The 19,341-nt window shown below is 40.9% G+C and overlaps 1 protein-coding gene across 10 annotated transcripts in view; it reads left to right on the top strand.

Moving 5' to 3' along the window:
• ZNF226 (zinc finger protein 226) overlaps nucleotides 1–18,889 on the top strand; it is a 30,264-nt gene extending 11,375 nt beyond the window's left edge. For all 10 annotated transcript variants that reach the window (XM_074386239.1, XM_074386236.1, XM_074386240.1 and 7 more), the window contains one exon: nucleotides 805–18,889. In XM_074386239.1, the coding sequence (XP_074242340.1) occupies nucleotides 805–2,975 (2,171 nt within the window). In that variant the 3' untranslated portion in view covers nucleotides 2,976–18,889. The remainder of the gene's footprint in view (nucleotides 1–804) is intronic.
• The last annotated feature ends 452 nt before the right edge of the window (nucleotides 18,890–19,341 follow it).

Below are 19,341 nucleotides of genomic sequence, written 5' to 3'. Positions count from 1 at the left end.
ATGCATGCATTCCTTAAGTGACTCTTAATAACTGCCAGTCAGTAACTTCTGGGTTGTGGTTGTAAACTGAGCACTACAAAATGTTTTTTCTTATTGATACCACATTATAGTAGGAAAGACATGGAATTAAAAAATATATATTTAGATAGCATGTCAGTAGTTGTGTTTTTAAATGGGTTTCATAAATGGATTTCATTAGTGGTTAGCAGTAGGGAACTTGGTGGACCATCTCTTGGTTTCTGTCAGTATGTAAACCACAAACTTCAAATGTGTTGAAAAAGATAAGCACAGGCCGGGTGCGGTGGCTCAAGCCTGTAATCCCAGCACTTTGGGAGGCTGAGGCGGGTGGATCATGAGGTCAAGAGATCGAGACCGTCCTGGTCAACATGGTAAAACCCTGTCTCTACTAAAAAATACAAAAAATTAGCTGGGCGTGGTGGTGCGTGCCTGTAATCCCAGCTACTCAGGAGGTTGAGGCAGGAGAATTGCCTGAACCTGGGAGGTGGAGGTTGCAGTGAGCCGAGATTGCACCATTGCACTCCAGCCTGGGTAACGAGTGAAACTCCATCTCAAAAAAAAAAAAAAAAGATAAGCACAACTATCCCGAGGCTCATTAAAATCTTTTACTCTGTCCTCAGTGTGAAATGTTAAATCTTTGAACAAAAAAATTCAGTTCAGCAAACCACACTGCCAAGTGTGTACCTATGCAACAATCTTGCATGTTCATCACATGTACCCCAAAACCTAAAATGCAATTAAAAAAAAAAAAAATTCAGTTTATCTCTGAACTCTTTGCCCATACAGGAGAGAATAATCAAAGTAAGTTAATGACTGTTCAAGACAGAGAGTCAGAAGAAGAGCTTTCTTGCTGGCAAATCTGGCAACAAATTGCAAGTGACTTAACCAGGTGTCAAGACTTCATGATCAACAATTCTCAGTTTCACAAACAAGGTGATTTCCCTTGCCAGGTAGGGGTAGGACTGTCTATTCAAATTTCCAAAGATGAGAACTGTATAGTAAATAGAGCAGATGACCCCAATGATACTGTGAATCCAGAGTTTCCTACTTTGAGAACCCAGGATTCTTGGAAGAAAATGTTCCTGACTGAGTCACAGAGATTGAACAGAGATCGGCAAATTTCCTTAAGAAATAAACTATGTCAACATAAGGAGAGTGTTGACCCCATCAGTTGGATTTCACATCATGATGGTCATAGAGTACACGAAAGTGAAAAATGTTATAGACCCAGTGATTACAAAAAAGGCAACATGAAGATTTTGACATTTGATCAGAATAGCATGATTCACACAGGACAGAAACCTTACCAGTGTAATGAGTGTAAAAAACCCTTCAATGATCTCTCCAGCTTTGATCTTCATCAGCAGTTACAATCAGGGGAGAAGTCTCTTACATGTGTTGAGCATGGAAAAGGCTTCTGTTACAGCTCAGTTCTTCCTGTTCATCAGAAAGTACATGTGGGAGAAAAACTTAAGTGTGATGAGTGTGGTAAGGAATTCAGTCAAGGCTCACATCTACAGACCCATCAGAAAGTCCACCTGATAGAGAAACCATACAAATGTAAGCAATGTGGAAAAGGCTTCAGTCGTAGATCAGCACTTAATGTTCATTGTAAGATCCACACAGGAGAGAAACCTTACAGTTGTGAGGAGTGTGGGAGGGCCTTCAGTCAGGCTTCTCATCTTCAGGACCATCAGAGACTCCACACTGGGGAGAAACCATTCAAATGTGATGCATGTGGTAAGAGCTTCAGTCGGAATTCACATCTTCAATCCCATCAAAGAGTTCATACAGGAGAGAAACCATACAAATGTGAGGAGTGTGGGAAGGGGTTCATTTGTAGCTCAAATCTTTACATTCATCAGAGAGTCCACACAGGAGAAAAACCCTATAAATGTGAGGAATGTGGTAAAGGCTTTAGTCGGCCTTCAAGTCTTCAGGCCCATCAGGGAGTCCACACTGGAGAGAAGTCTTATATGTGTACTGTATGTGGAAAAGGCTTTACTCTGAGTTCAAATCTTCAAGCCCATCAGAGAGTCCACACTGGAGAGAAGCCATACAAATGTGAGGAGTGTGGAAAGAGCTTCAGGAGAAACTCCCATTATCAAGTTCATCTGGTGGTCCACACAGGAGAGAAACCCTATAAATGTGAGATATGTGGGAAGGGCTTCAGTCAAAGTTCGTATCTTCAAATCCATCAGAAGGCCCACAATGTAGAGAAACCTTTTAAGTGTGAGGAGTGTGGGCAGGGTTTCAATCAGAGCTCACGACTTCAAATTCACCAGCTGATCCATACAGGTGAGAAACCATACAAATGTGAAGAGTGTGGCAAGGGATTCAGTCGTAGAGCAGATCTTAAAATTCATTGTAGGATCCACACAGGAGAGAAACCATATAACTGTGAGGAGTGTGGGAAGGTCTTCAGACAGGCCTCAAATCTTTTGGCCCATCAGAGAGTTCACAGCGGAGAAAAACCATTCAAATGTGAAGAATGTGGGAAGAGTTTTGGTCGGAGTGCACATCTTCAAGCCCATCAAAAAGTCCACAATGGAGAAAAACCATACAAATGTGATAAATGTGGGAAGGGCTTCAAGTGGAGCTTGAATCTTGACATGCATCAGAGGGTGCACACAGGAGAAAAACCATATAAGTGTGGGGAGTGTGGTAAGTACTTCAGTCAGGCCTCGAGTCTTCAGCTTCATCAGAGTGTCCACACAGGAGAGAAACCATACAAATGTGATGTGTGTGGTAAAGTCTTCAGTCGGTCTTCACAATTACAATCTCATCAGAGAGTTCACACTGGGGAGAAACCTTATAAATGTGCAATATGTGGTAAGAGCTTCAGTTGGAGATCAAATCTTACAATTCATCACAGAATCCATGTTGGTGATACATCCTATAAAAATAATAGGGGTGGTAAGAACATCAGAGAATCCACACAGGAAAAAATTCTATAAAATGATTCTTTTTGAAGACTCGTGTCATTTGAATTCTTCTAATTGTGAAGTCTCAAAAAATTATATTTGAAGTCAGTGTTTCAGCCATAGCTCCTCATGTCCCAGTGGTCCAGAGACAATACAACAGTCTTTAATTTATAATTAGCAGGGCAAGGACTTCTTTGGTCAAAACCTTGACTTTTATAAAATGTTACTTAAAAGAGGGGGTATTAGACTAAGATATTTCTCAGGCCTTTTACAAAAATGTCGCAGTGGACATGCCAAAATTAAGTGTCCACTACAATGTTAACTCCATAAAGGCAGGGACTTGTTCACTATGGAGTCTACATAATCTTAGCATTGCCATGTACTTCACGGGTTCTCAATATTTGTTAAATTAATAAGAAACATATTTGAAAGTTATGTTAAGATCACCTCGAGAATATCATAAATTTGTAAACAGGAAACTTGAGGGTAGCCTTAATAAGATTAATTCAGGGAGACGGAATTTAAATGTAGAAAACCACTCAATACTGAACTCTGTTATTTGGCATTGTCTTGTGATTAGATCCTGTCCTCCCTAGCCTCTAAAGTTGGGTCCTATCTTCCCAGACCTTGTCTAGTTTTCTACAATATAGATTCAATTATCTTTTGTAACAATTTTGTTCATTTTGTAATAAGTGGACACTACATACTACACTTATTTTTTCAACACTTAAGGGAAGGGTTTAAGTGTCGGTTGCTAATGACATACATTTTTTAGTAGATGTTGAATTGATCATTGGTTTTTATATTCACATTTTCATTCAGGCTTTGACATGATTGCCTTCTAAAGGCTTTAGCATTACTTTAGTCAGAACTTAGTTTGAGTCTACTGCAAATTTCTTTTATCAGCTTCTCTCCCCCATATTCTGAGAAAAAGGACAAAAAAATTTGCTAAAATTGAAAAAAAATTGATTTTTGGAGCATGGCTGGCTTTCACACTTTTCCCTGATGGTGACAGTGAAAAAATGCTTTTGAAAGAGAAGTTAATATGTATCAGAATATAGACTGTGCATCTCTCTTTTTTTTTTTTTTTTCTTGAATTCATAGAACAGGAATTTTTGATTAGGAGATTCAAATAGAAAAGGAGTAGCACATCAGTGTTGCTGAACTTTGTAAAAATAGAAATAATTTTTATATGCTACAGTAAAAAGAATCCTTGAAAATGATAGGCAAATTTTATGACAAGAGGGTAACAGTTTAAGAGCATCACTGTGCTGGGAACTCCATTGTTGAAAGAAAAAAAGAAAACGTCACAGGCCAGGTGCAGTGGCTCACACCTGTGATGCCAGCACTTTGAAAGGCTGAAGTGGGTGAATCACTTAAGGTCAGGAGTTTGAGACCAGCCTGGCCAACATGGTGAAATCCTGTCTCTACTAAAAATACAAAAAATAGCCAGGTGTGGTGGTGCACACCTGTATTCTCAGCTACTTGGGCTTCTGAGGCAAGAGAAGCACTTGAACTGGGGAAGCAGAGGTTGCAGTGAGCCGAGATGGCGCCACTGCACTCTCGCCTGGGCAACAGAGTGAGACTCAGCCTTAGAACATCACATACCTTAAACTTGTGTGTGTCCATGTGAGTGTGAACAGTGCATCCAATCATGTTTGGTGGTTTATCCTATGCCACCACAGCAGCAAGGAGAATGCAGGGATTTTTTTTTTCACATTTAAGTTTTATATTTTAATTTTTTCACTGAGCATCAATTTTATAGTAAAATATTGTTATTTTACAGTAACATAGTAATATATAATTTGAAAAATTACTAGAACATAGTAATCCCTTCCAGTTAAGAAGTCTTATGTCATATAGAATATGAGGCTAAAATTAAAGAATGGAACTCTGGAAATCAGTTATAGAAACTTGCTCAAAGATACGGATGCATTTGGTGGGTGTGAATATATATTTGCAGTGAATGCGTTTGAAGCTTTTTAGGTACAAATCCATGCAGTCAATATGGTTTTAATGTAATTCCAGTTGTAAGAATGCTTCTTAGATCTTGACAGATTTACTCGCTGGCTCAATGGATGGATGACCTAGGGCCCTGGCTTGTCTTTTCAAGATCTGATTCGGGGAAGTGGCTGGGCCTTTCTAGACACTGTACGGCAGCTGTGGAAAAAAATCATTAAAAAATTTTTACAAAGATGCTAGATGCAGTTGCTCGCGCCTGTAATCCCAGCACTTTGGGAAGCTGAGGCAGATGTTATCACCTGAGGTCAGGAGTTCGAGACCAGTCTGGCCAAAATGGTGAAACCCCGTCTCTACTAAAAAATACAAAAAATTAGCTGGGCATGGTGGCGCGTGCCTGTAATCCCAGCTACTCAGGAGGCTGAGGCAGGAGAATTGCCTGAACCCAGGAGGCGGAGGTTGCGGTGAGCCGAGATCGAGCCATTGCACTCCAGCCTGGGTAACAAGAGCGAAACTCCGTCTCAAAAAAAAAAAAAAAAAAATTTACAAAGATGCCAGATGCAGTTGCTCGCGCCTGTAATCCCAGCACTTTGGGAAGCTGAGGTAGATGTTATCACCTGAGGTCAGGAGTTCGAGAGCAGTCTGGCCAAAATGGTGAAACCCCATCTCTATTTTAAAAAATTACAAAAACTAGCCTGGTGAGGTGATGGGTGCCTGTGATCCCATCTGCTCGGGAGGCTGAGGTAGAAGAATCATGAACCTAGGAGGTGGAGGTTGCATTGCTGAGCTCGTGCCACTCCATTCCAGACGGTGACAAGACGAGGGCAAATTCTGAAGATACAGAGTGGAAATACATGCTTTTTGAGGTAAAATTTAATAAAGATTCCCTGAAGAAAAGGTGCGTAAGGAGAGAACAGCATAATGCCAGTGAAAAACCGTGGGAACAAGCAATTAAGCAGGATAGAATAATAGTTTTTTTCTTAGGCATTTCTGTGACATTTAAAGCTTGTTTGGTTAAAGGCTTTACTCAGCAAATGATAGGACCTCTGAGGTCAGAGATTTCTGTGAGATTTCCACAGTTTTCTCTATTTGGATTACAATTCCTGTTGTTTCTCTCTGACGACACCTTCACATGCTAAGTAGGTAAAGTCCATGATACCTCAAATTGTGTTAAGTGGCAGAAATCCTGGGTCTTTGATGTTTAGCTTGCTCTTAGATACCAGGATAGCCCACCAACTCTTAAAATAATTTGCAGTTTAGTGGATTAAGCCAGGGGTGGAAAAACTACCTCCTTTGGGCTGAATCTAGCCCACTGCCTTAAAGGTTTATTAGAATATAGCAATGCCTATGTTTTAATGTATTATCTATGCTTTCTTGCTGGAGTGTCAGAATTTAATAGTTGTGACAAAAACTATGGCCCACTAAATCTAAAATATGTACTTTATGGCCCTTTATGGAAAAAAATTTACCAACCTTTATGTTAAACCAGAATGATTTGTCTCGCATAATGTAAAAGACTACAGGTAGAGCAGGACTTACACCTGCTTCGGTCAGGATTCCAAAATGATTTTCTTTTGATTCTCATATCTGCCCTTCTGGTTAACCGTGGGTCGTTAGGTTCAAGATGGGGCTAGCAACCAGGGAGCAGTGCTGTTTCATTAGCAGTGTTTGGTAGTTTATTACTCATGGTGTTTATGGCTCCTCTGGCCTTGATTCTCATCTACAGTCAAGATTAGACTGCTAGTTGTGTATCCTGTTCTTTTGCTCTTGGTGAGCTATTAAGTTTCAACTCAGCCAGGTGCAGTGGGATTGCACACCTGCAATCCCAGCCCTTTGGGAAGCCTAACTGGGAGGATCTCTTGAGCTCAGGAGTTCAAGACTAGCCTGGGCAATATAGTGAGACACTGTATCTACAAAAAAATTTTTTTTTTAAGTTAGCTAGCCATGGAGGTACACATGTGTGGTCCCAGCTACTCAGGAAGCTGAGGTGGAAGGAGCACTTGAGCCCGGGAGGTCAAGGCTGCAGTGAGCCATGGTCTCAACACTGCACTGCACCCTGAGTGACAAAGCGAGACCCTGTCTCAGGAAAAAAAAAAGCTTCACCTCTCCCTTGCCACTATGGACTCAGTTTCCCTATTTTGAGCCTCCAGGAGATTTTTCTTAGCTTTTAGTTTGGCTGCATATTAACATTTTGGAGAACATGTTATATATTATCAGCATTTCTTTGTTTTTGAGAAAGAGTGATGCAAAGCCAAAATCAGTGGCTGAATAACAACACATTGAATTCACAACTTTTAGAGTCTCTCATGTCACAGGGCACCAGTGGGAAGGAATGGGATCCTGAAAATTTTGAATGGGAACAAAGGAGTAGATTCCAACAAAGTTGAGGACTTTGCTCAATCTACCTGAGCCTCTCTTCCCGTTAGAAGGAGCCCTTCCTCCTCTCTCTGAGGTCGGTCTCCCTTGCCCGAAGAGCCTGTGATCACCTTCCCTGAGATGATTTCCTTGCAAAAGACTAGATCCTCAAGACTTTCCTCCGCTGCCTCTCATTTTTCTAGACCAGTTATGGAACTCAGGTCCTCACAATGGAGGACTACTTTTCAAGTAGAAAATATGGCCATAAGGCGATATATAGCCAAAATAAGGATTTTTATAATTTGTAGCAATAGAAACCTGAGAAATATGTATGGTTGCAGATCTTACAGGTATTGAATCAGGTGGAAATAATGATGGATTAGGCTGGATTTGCTGATACGGGTGCAGTGAACAGTGATTCCAGACCCCCTGTTAGCTTGAGCACCTGGGAATGCTTTCAACAGTTTTCTCAGTTGTGTGAAACCTGGATGCAAAAACGTTAGCCTACCCTAAAGTAAAAAATGCCAGAACTTTGTAAGTATGTTACAGAATTTCTTGACCTTGGCACAGCTGACATTTTAGACTGAATTGCTCAGTTCTTAGTGGATGTTCTATGCATTATAGGATGTTTAGCAGTATCCTTGGCCTCTAGCTACTAGGTGCGTACGTGCACACACACACACCCCTCAGTCAAGCAAAAATGTTTCCAGACACTGTCAGATATCAGTGGTCGAGGCGGGGGGGTGGGGGTTGGAAATTGTCCCCAACTGAGAACCAGTGTTGTAGAACATATACAGAGACATAGAAATACAGAATGCTGGAGTGGATTTATGTAAAACCTTACTCAACCCCTGTTGTGCTCTGGGAAGATTCTGAAGATACTCTTTGCCAAAGACGAGAATTCACTGGTGAAAGGAGCATTGGCAGATTTGGAGACCTCTGTAGTAACTCTTCTCTGCAGACCAAGGATGAGAGAGGAAAATTGTGACATTAAAATGGGCTTAAAAAAAAATTCAGTAAGGGTGATCCTCCAGGATCCCATCTGATGCTCCAGCATCAGAGGTCAAGTGGAGGTACTTCATTGGTAGGGACAAAATGAGCATGTTTATCATTATGATCAGCAAAGCCAAAGGAATTATCAGAGATCTTTGCATATGCTCATAGATTGTGGGGTCAATCTGGATGAAACAGATCAGAAGCCTGCTGAATTCCAGCTTGATTTGAATAAGTGGAAAAACTCTGGGTCTAGTAAATCAACATCAGGGAGAATTGTGGGCTCTCAAGCAATTCCATAATGTGAGTGAGTTCTCATTCCCAGAACACCTTGAAACATAGGTCAAGTTCCCTTGAGAAAGTACACTGATATGCTGCCTGAACTGATTTATACTACCATAAATCATCCTGCACTTTCCCAAAGTGACTTGCAGCCATATGTAATGGTAGCTGTGATTTAGGTAATTGGAAACAACCTGAATATGGAGGGATTACTGGTCACTAGAGCTGAATTGACATTAACTCTGAGAATCCTAAAATGTCACTGTAGCCCATCAGGTAGCAGAAGGGCTTATAGAGGACTAATAATTAATGGATGTTTTTGCTCAGGCCCATTTGTGCTGTCTGAATGGGTCCCTGAACTCATCCTCCGATTATTTTCCACGTGCTAGAATGCAAAGTTGCAACAGCTGCATTCAATAGCTGGCAGCATCCTCATACTGTATGTTACCTGATCCATGGAAAGAGGACTATTTTGATAAGGACAAACACTATAAATGCTTTGTATGTACCAAAAATAGTAACCTGAAAGCAAAACCACATTCATGGAGGAATTGCAGGGGTTAGTCCACTAGCAGTATCTTGAAAGTTGCAAGAGTTATGGAAGTCTTGGTTTCATGTGTTTCTCCCGTCTCAGCCTGCCAACTGGCTGGGATTACAGGCACACAAGTCACCATGCCTGGTCCCAGTGGCTTTATTGGCCACTAAAAATCAGTTTATTTACCAAAGATTTACCCAAGTCATGTGAACTTAAAAAAATTTGGGTTAACTACTATTTTTCTGATAAATTACTTAAGTGCCTAATTTTTCTTTAAGTCAATAGAGCTCTTTCATATATTTTGGTAGAAAATATTACATACATTAGGCCGGGCGCGGTGGCTCAAGCCTGTAATCCCAGCACTTTGGGAGGCCGAGGCAGGTGGATCGCAAGGTCAAGAGATCGAGACCATCCTGGTCAACATGGTGAAACCCTGCCTCTACTAAAAATACAAAAAATTAGCTGGGCATGGTGGTGCGTGCCTGTAATCCCAGCTACTCAGGAGGTTGAGGCAGGAGAATTGCCTGAATCCAGGGGGCGGAGGTTGCGGTGAGCTGAGATCGTGCCATTGCACTCCAGCCTGGGTAACAAGGGCGAAACTTCGTCTCAAAAAAAAAAAAAAAAAGAAAATACTACATACATATATAGACACAGGAACATGCAGACAATGCAAAAAATATCCTTTTAAAATTTTAGTCATGGTACATTAAAACGGTAATATACTGTGCCTATCATTTAGAAAGTTTATTTTTGCTTTTGGAAGATGTTCCGAAACAAGCAGGGAAAACAAAAGAGCCAAATCGGGCCGGGCGCGGTGGCTCACGCCTGTAATCCCAGCACTTTGGGAGGCCGAGGTGGGTGGATCCCGAGGTCAAGACATTGAGACCATCCTGGTCAACATGGTGAAACCCCGTCTCTACTAAAAATACAAAAAATTAGCTGGGAATGGTGGCACGTGCCTGTAATCCTAGCTACTCGGGAGGCTGAGGCAGGAGACTTGCCTGAACCCAGGAGGCGGAGGTTGCAGTGAGCCAAGATAGCGCCATTGCACTCCAGCCTGGGTAACAGGAGCGAAACTCTGTCTCAAAAAAAAAAAAAAAAAAAGCCAAATCATTTACAGTCGCATGTAACCAGACTGACATGAAACCAAATGAAGAGTGCTCACAAAAATGTTAAGCCAGACTTGCAGAGCAAACAAAATATAAAACCAGGGTTGCAGAAAAACCAAAGGAAATTCACCAGAAAATACATGCCACACAGAACATAAGTTCTGTAGGAACCACAGTGCCATCTAAAAGAACAGTTGGCCTTGGTATAAGAAGAGGCTTTCCATAAAAGACAAGAATTCTCTTTGTAGTCCCAAGAGGGTTGCAAGTGCCTTCATTTAAGGTGGACTTACTGCCAAACCAGATCCTGAATAGAGTCTTAAGAACTTACCAAAAAAAGGAAGTCTAAGAATCTAAGTGAAGATCCACCAGAGCAGAAAAGCCAAGCTATAGAAGCAGAGGGCTGGCTCAAAAGGGGTAATGTTTGTACCTCACTAGGTTCTGGGGGATGCTGACCTGTTTGAGGTCACCCACCTGCAGTCTCACTTCTTGACACAAACTTTATGTCAACTTAAATAACAGACACAGAGAGAAGATCTCTAACATAAAATTGTATTTATTCAGGAATAAGTATTTGCAATGGGGATATAGTGGGTGTATTCAGGGAGGTAAAGAAAGACAAGGGCTTTTAAAGGAGAAATTAGGAGGGTTACATAAATTGTTTTGAAACAATTATCTTTGGCTACAATGATCAGTAACAAAGGTGGTATTGCTTCCAGGTTGGACAGCCAGTTGCTGGGCAGCTGTCCTAACCAAGTATTTTTGTGTGTGTAGGGTTTTGGTGGCCTTTGTCTAAGGTTGTGATTTTTTCCAGTCTTTTGTGATAGTTCCTCTTATCAGATATATGTGCATGAGAACCTTCTTTTCTTTTTCTTTCTTTCTTCTTCTTTTTTTTTTTTTTTTGAGACGGAGTTTCACTCTTGTTACCCAGGCTGGAGTGCAATGGCACAGTCTTGGCTCACCGCAACCTCCACCTCCTGGGTTCAGGCAATTCTCCTGCCTCAGCCTCCTGAGGAGCTGGGATTACAGGCATGCGCCACCATGCCCAGCTAATTTTTTGTATTTTTAGTAGAGATGGGGTTTCACCGTGTTGACCAGGATGGTCTCGATCTCTTGACCTCGTGATCCACCTGCCTCAGCCTCCCAAAGTGCTGGGATTACAGGCTTGAGCCACTGCGCCTGGCTTTTTTTTTTTTTTTTTTTTTTTTTTTTTTTGAGACAGTTTCGCTTGTTACCCAGGCTGGAGTGCAATGGCGCGATCTCGGCTCACCGCAACCTCCACCTCCTGGGTTCAGGCAATTCTCCTGCCTCAGCCTCCTGGGTAGTTGGGATTACAGGCATGCGCCACTATGCCCAGATAATTTTTTTGGATTTTTTAGTAGAGACGGGGTTTCACCATGTTGACCAGGATGGTCTCGATCTCTTGACCTCGTGATCCACCCGCCTCAGCCTTCCAAAGTGCTGAGTCTACAGGCTTGAGCCACCGCGCCCGGCCTTTTTTTTTTTTTTTTTTTTTTGAGACAGAATCTCACTCTGTTGCCCCAGGCTACAGTGCAATGGCACACTCTCCACTCACCACAACCTCCGTCTCCCAGGAGAACCTTCTTTTCATGACCTTCCCTGGCTCTATTTGTCCTGCTACAATGATACCAGTCTTTCAGTTCATACATTTGACTTCATGAGGCGTTTGCAATAATCAGTTGAATGAAGAAGAAACATGTGGACCTGATTTATAGGTAATTCTGCATCATATGCTAGCATCAACTAAAACTGAACAGCTGGCACACTACAGCCTCATACTATGGTGGCCCCAAAGGAGTGTAAAAGAAAATATTCCCATTTGTCAGAATTTTGAGCAGTGTACCTCATAGTTATTTTCCCAGAAGGAAAGATGCCAAGGGTACTAACAGTTTTGCTGGTTGGTTATGGACTTTTGTGGACTTCAAAGAAGCATGATTGATAATTGGTGACAAAGCAAATTGACAATGAGGTATGTGAGTGGACTACTTTTAATGAGCAGAATATAAAATTACTTGTGACCTATTTAATTGTCAATAATGAGCAACCTCACCAGAAGAGGAACTTATCAGGTGATCAAGATAGGTACATTCTGTGAATGTTCTTCAAGTTTTTCTTTAGCCAATCTTGTCCTTTCCCAGTGGGTACATGGACAGTGTAGTCATGGTGGAAGAAATGGAGCTTATTAGTTCCATATTGCAAAATTCCACTCAGTAAATCCAATCTGACTACAACCACGTTTGTATGGCCAATCTATCAAAAGTATGGAGTAACACTGGACCCCAGATAGGCACAGTTCTTCAAAGGGGACTACTAACCTCCTGCTGGAATTTGATTACACCAGACCACTTTCATCTTGGAGGAGACAGCACTTTATTTTCAATGGAAAAGACAGTTACTCTAGATATGAATTTGCCTTTCCTGCTTCAATGCTTCTGTTAAAAGCATCACCTGTGGACTTAACAGAATGTTTAATTCTCTGCCATGTAATTCCACCCAGCATTGCTTGTGACCAGGGTAGTCATTTTACAAAAAATGAATTGTGTTCATTAGGCTCATATTCATAGAATTCACTAAACTTACCATGATTCCTGTTAACAGTTCCTGTAGTGGGACATGCCTCAATTCTCAGAATTCCCACCATCTCTGATTTGTCTTCTCATGTTTGTATACATAATTCCTACTTTAAAATGTCCTTATCCCTAAAAACCTAGTGTTTCAGCTTTCCTGATTGGACCTTTTCTGCTCCTTTTCAGACACTATCCCTCTCTCTCAACTATAATCACTTTTCTAACTACTTCTTTTTTTTTTTTGAGACGGAGTTTCGCTCTTGTTACCCAAGCTGGAGTGCAATGGCGCGATCTCGGCTCACCCGGAACCTCCGCCTCCTGGGTTCAGGCAATTCTCCTGCCTCAGCCTCCTGAGTAGCTGGGATTACAGGCACATGGCACCATGCCCAGCTAATTTTTTGTATTTTTAGTAGAGACGGGGTTTCACCATGTTGACCAGGATGGTCTCGATCTCTCGACCTTGTGATCCACCCGCCTCGGCCTCCCAAAGTGCTGGGATTACAGGCTTGAGCCACCGCGCCCAGCCTACTTTTCTAACTTCTATCACCACTGGCTACTTTTCCTTTTGTATATCTTTATATACATAAAATCATATTTTATATATCCTTTTGTGTCTCCATTGTCTTGCTCAACATTATGTTTGTGAGATTGAACTTTGCTGCTGTATTTTATAGCAGTTGTTTACTTATTTTGTTACTGTAGAGCAAGTGTAGGCACACTAGATCCCATGTATGAAATCTTGTATATATTTTGGGGTGTGTGTGTGTGTATTTCTGCTTGCTGGAAGTAGAATTTCTGTGTCATGGTGAATGCATAATTTTAACTCAGCAGATACTGTGAAACATTTTCCAAAGTGATTATACCAATTTACACTCTTACAAGGACTGTGGTAGAGTTCCATCTGCTCCATGTCCTTGCCAAAGCTTGGTGGTGTCAGACTTAAAATTTTTTTAAATTATTTTTTTAAATTCGTCATTTTAATTTTGTAGAAAAAGCAGAGCAGAATGCTGGTTACCAGGGGCTGGGGTAGAGGGATTGGGACATATTGGTCCAAAGATATAACATTTCAGTGGCTCACGCCTGTAATCCCAGCACTTTCGGAGGCCGAGGCGGGTGGATCACGATGTCAAGAGATTGAGACCATCCTGGTCAACATGGTGAAACCCCGTCTCTACTAAAAATACAAAAAAAATTAGCTGGGCATGGTGGCGCATGCCTGTAATCCCAGCTACTCAGGAGGCTGAGGCAGGAGAATTGACTGAACCCGGAAGGCAGAAGTTGCAGTGAGCCGAGATCGCGCCATTGCACTCCAGCCTGGGTAACAAGAGTGAAACTCCGTCTCAAAAAAAAAAAAAAAAAAAAAAAAATTTCAGTTAGGAGTAATTTTTTAAAAATTAGTCATTCTGGTGTGTAGATAGTGCTGTCTCATTGAAGGTTTAATTTATACTGCTTTGATGACTAAGGAAGTTGAGCAAACAGCATGTATCTGAAGGCTTGTTGTACATTTGTATATTTATCTTTGTATAGTGCTTATTCAAGTGATTTGTTGAGTTGTCTATTTGGTTGTCAGTTTTACTTTGTATTTATAGGATTTCTTTATATTCTGCTTACAAGCCTTTTGACATATGTGTGTATTGTGATTATCTTTTCAACTGTGGCCAGCATTTTCACTTTTCTTATGGTACATTTGTTGAACAACCATTTTCATTTTAAGTTTTTCAATGTTATTTTTCAGTTGATGCTTTAAAAAATCTTTGCCAACATTAGAGAAGGTCTCAAAGATAGTTGCTTTAAAAAAAATCTAAGATTCATATTCCATCTCATATTGATATTTACGTACAGGATGTGCTAAAGGTCAAGATTATTTTTTCAGGTGAAGAATATACAAAGGACCTATCCTAACTTCTTAAGAGATTTCTCCATTTTAGTTATTATCTTTGTCAAATATCAAATGACTAGATATATGTAAATCTTTTTCTGGACTATTATCTTCCATTATTCTGTTTGTATTTGCATATATGCCACACTGCTTTAATTTCTGCAAATACATAAAAAGTCTTGATGTCTTATAGTATAAACCCACCTCTTTCTATTTTCTTTTGATGTTTTTGTTATTCTTGACTGTTGCTTTTCTTTACAAATTTTAGACTCAGCTTGGTAGTTTTCACCAAAAAACTGCTAAGAATTTTATTAAATATATAATTATTCAAAGGATCACTGATAGCTTTACAACACTGAGTTTTCCAGTATATGGATAGTACCACATATTTTAATTTTCATTGAAGTATAAGTATATGTAGAAAATGTATATGCCATATGTGTCATGATTGTTTAATTTTCAACATGTTCAAAATACCAGCATCTGTATCAAGAAACAGCACATAATCAGCATGTGTTAGCCATGGAAAATGCACTTCACAAATATTTTGATGCAAGTAACCGAAGACCCCTATTGTTGTGTTTTAAGGGCAATCCTGTGTTTGCATCAAGGCCAGATTTTCTGAGGGATGCTGCTCCCAGTCAATGCCTGAGAGCAGTAAGGATTCTAACGTAGACCCATTCAGGGAGACATGGATCTTCTCTGTGGGGTAGATAAGATTGTGAATACCTGACTTTAATGGATTTGTCTTTAAATCCAGCAGGGCCTACAGGCACATGCCACCACACCCAGTTAGTTTTGTAATTTTTTTGAGATAGAGTCTCACTTTGTTGCCAAGGCTTCCTTTTGTTCTTTACGCAGTGTTAGATTTACATTGTGGTCTGGCAATTAGTTCTTCCAGCTCCTCTCCAGTTTTCTCTCACAGTCATTTCCCTTAATAAACAAGTAATTCTGAATTTGCATTTTTTTTTTTAAGAGGACCTGCGTTAGCACATCACCCTAAAAACTTTGCTTATGCCGAATTCAATTTAAGGATGTTTATTCAATGTGAGACACAGTATATGAATATTAAAATCAAGGACAGGTGCCAAGACAATTCAATGGAAAATGAACGGTCTGTTCAACAAATGATGAATGGTGCTAAGAAAAGTGGATGTGCACATGAAAAAGAGTGAAGTTGGACCCCCGACTTTACACCACATACGAAAGTATCAAGTAGAAGGTATTTCTATGTCTCAAATTCATAAGGTATTAATATTCGTTGTATATAATCCAAGTGAACAAGGAAAATATAGCACCTGTAAAAGAAGAAAATGGCATAATTTACAGAAGAGGCTATCAAGCATTTTGAAGAAATGCTCAAACCTATTAGAAATCAGAGAAATTTAATTATGACAGTGAAATAATCAGTATGTGTTTAACGGAATGGCAAGACTTGGGATGACTGATCATGGCAAATGATGGTATAGAAATGAGTGGTGGCCGGGCGCGGTGGCTCAAGCCTGTAATCCCAGCACTTTGGGAGGCCGAGGTGGGTGGATCACGAGGTCAAGAGATCGAGACCATCCTGGTCAACATGGTGAAACCCCGTCTCTACTAAAAATACAAAAAAATAGCTGGGCATGGTGGCACGTGCCTGTAATCCCAGCTACTTGGGAGGCTGAGGCAGGAGAATTGCTTGAACCCAGGAGGAGGAGGTTGCGGTGAGCCGAGAGCGTGCCATTGCACTCCAGCCTGGGTAACAAGAGTGAAACTCCGTCTCAAAAAAAAAAAAAAAAAAGAAAAAAAAGAAATGAGTGGTTACACAACAGACTATTCCATGCTCTTGAGAATATGGAATGGTTCAACCTTTCAGGAGAGCAATATAGCTATCAATATTATTTGTAAATGTGTAAATATATGACTCTGCTATGAACCAGCAACTACACTTACCAATATGTGTCCTAAATAAATTTTCATACATTTCTATGATGATGTATAGTGATGTTCCTAGCATTGTTATTGCCAATGGCAATCTAGGTGTCTGTCATGGAATAATAAACAGATAAAATATTTTGGGTGTAGACAATTAGTTCTATAAAATAGGTTAGTGTATGCTAGAAACATGGATGAACATACTGCTGAGTTTTAAAAGTCTTAAAAATTTAGTTCTGGCAGGGTGTGGTGGCTTACACCTGTAATCCCAGCCCTTTGGGGGCTGAGGTGGGTGGATCACGGGGCCAAGAGATCGAGACCATCCTGGCCAACATGCTGAAACCCCATCTCTACTAAAAATACAAAAAAAATTAGCCGGGCGTGGTGGCATGCGCCTGTGGTCCCAGCAACTTGGGAGGCTGAGGCAGGAGAATTGCTTGAACCCAGGAGATGGAGATTGCAGTGAGCCGACATTGCACCACTGCACTCCAGCCTGGTGACAGAGCAAGACTCCGTCTCAAAAAAATAAAATTTAGTTTTATGACCTAACACCGTTGACATAAACCAAAAATGTGCACACACAACCACATCACATGCATTTTGCACAAAACACACACAAAGAGGAACACAACAAACAAAATATGGGGCTGGGCGAGGACGTGAAACTTAACATTTTGTTAATTGTTGTCTATGTTTATTTTAAAGTGGGAATTTACATTTCTGAAATGTATCATTATAATGTTCCTCATAATGTTTTCATAATATCTTTGGTGATGTTCCCTTTTACTTCTGAAATTGGTAATATGTAATTTCTGTCTTTTTTGTTTACTGTCCCTGAACTTTGTCAATTTTATTGTTGTATTTATAGAATGATTTTTTTGCTTTTTAAGATCCATTTGATTTTGTTTTCTATTTCACGAATTTCCTCTTATCTTTATCTTTTCTTTCCATCTACCCACTGTGGTTTGGTATTGGTTTATTAAATTCCTGAGATGAATGTTTTTATTTTAATTTTTTTGTTCAGCTTACCTCGTGTTTTAGGACAGATGCTCTTCAGCTTACGATGAACTTACATTCTGAGGAGCTTAATCACTGTAAGCTGAAAGTGCCCTAAGTCAAAAATGCATTTAATACACCCAATCTACCAAACATCACAGCTTAGGCTAGCCTACCTTAAAGGTGCTCACCATATTTACATTAGCCCCCAGCTGGGAAAGGTTTTTTTTTTTTTTTTTTTTGAGTCGGAGTTATGCTCTTATTACCCAGGCTGGAGTGCAATGGCGCGATCTCGGCTCACCGCAATCTCCTCCTCCTGGGTTCAAGCAATTCTCCTGCCTCAGCCTCCGAGTAGCTGGGACTACAGGCTGTGCCACCATGCTCAGCTAATTTTTGTATTTTTAGTAGAGACAGGGTTTCACCATGTTGACCAGGGTGATCTCGATCTCTTGACCTAGTGATCCACCCGCCTTGGCCTCCTAAAGTGTTGGGATTACAGGCTTGAGCCACCGCGCCCGGCCCCGGTTTTTTTTTTTTTTTTTTTGAAAGGGAGTCTCACTCTGTCGCCGAGGCTGGAGTCCAATGGCGCGATCTTGGCTCACTGCAACTGCTGCCTTGCAGGTTCAGGCAATTCTCCTGCCTCAGCCTCCAGGGTAGCTGGGACTACAGGTGCCTGCCAACATGCCCAGCTAATTTTTGTATTTTTAGTAGAGACAGAGTTTCACCATGTTGGCCAGGCTGATCTCAGACTCCTGACCTCAGGTGATCCAAGGGCAAAGTTATCTGACAAAAAGAAGCCTATTTCATAATAAAGTGTTGAATTTCTCATATAATTTATTGAATAGGTGTTGAAAAGGAAAAACAAAGGCCGGGCGCGGTGGCTCAAGCCTGTAATCCCAGCACTTTGGGAGGCTGAGGCAGGTGGATCACGAGGTCAAGATATCGAGACCATCCTGGTCAACATGGTGAAACCCCGTCTCTACTAAAAATGCAAAATATTAGCTGGGCATGGTGGGGCGTGCCTGTAATCCCAGCTACTCAGGAGGCTGAGGCAGGAGAATTGCCTGAACTCAGGAGGTGGAGGTTGCGGTGAGCCAAGATCGCACCATTGCACTCCAGCCTGGGCAACAAGAGCGAAACTCCGTCTCAAAAAAAAAAAAAAAAGAAAAGGAAAAACAGAAGGGTTGTATGGGTACTGTACTGAATGTGTATTACTTTGGCACCATCCTGAAGTCGAAAAATCCTAAGTGAAACATTGTTAACCCTAGGACCTTCTGTATATGACTCTAAGGCTTTCTGTTTCCTTCTAATTATGTATTAAAAGCTCCCCTGTTTATCGGTTTTTTCTTATGAGTCCATCAATGAATTCTTCTTTATAAATTTGCTTTATATTATGTAAGGCTATTATTGTTGATAGAAAATTTTCATTATTATGAAGTGTTTCTTTGTATATCTTTTTATTTTACTCATTTATTTTTTATTTGAGACGGAGTTTTGCTCTGTCTCCCAGGCTGGAGTGCAATGGCATGGTCTCGGCTCCCTGCAAACTCTGCCTCCCAGGTTCAAGCGATTATCCTGCCTCAGCCTCCCAAGTAGCTGGGATTACAGGTGCCTACCACCATGCCCGGCTAATTTTTGTATTTAGTAGAAACAGGGGTTTCACCATGCTGGCCAGGCTGGTTTTGAACTCTTGACTTCGTGATCTGCCCGCCTTGGCTTCCAAAGGTCTGGGATTACAGGCTTGAGCCACTGCCCCAGCCTTTCTTTGTATATCTTAAAGTGTTACTTTCTT

The sequence above is a fragment of the Saimiri boliviensis genome, chromosome 14 (genome assembly GCF_048565385.1).
Source record: "Saimiri boliviensis isolate mSaiBol1 chromosome 14, mSaiBol1.pri, whole genome shotgun sequence".
Classification (NCBI taxonomy): domain Eukaryota; kingdom Metazoa; phylum Chordata; class Mammalia; order Primates; family Cebidae; genus Saimiri; species Saimiri boliviensis.
This window is presented reverse-complemented; position numbering and strand designations above follow the sequence as displayed.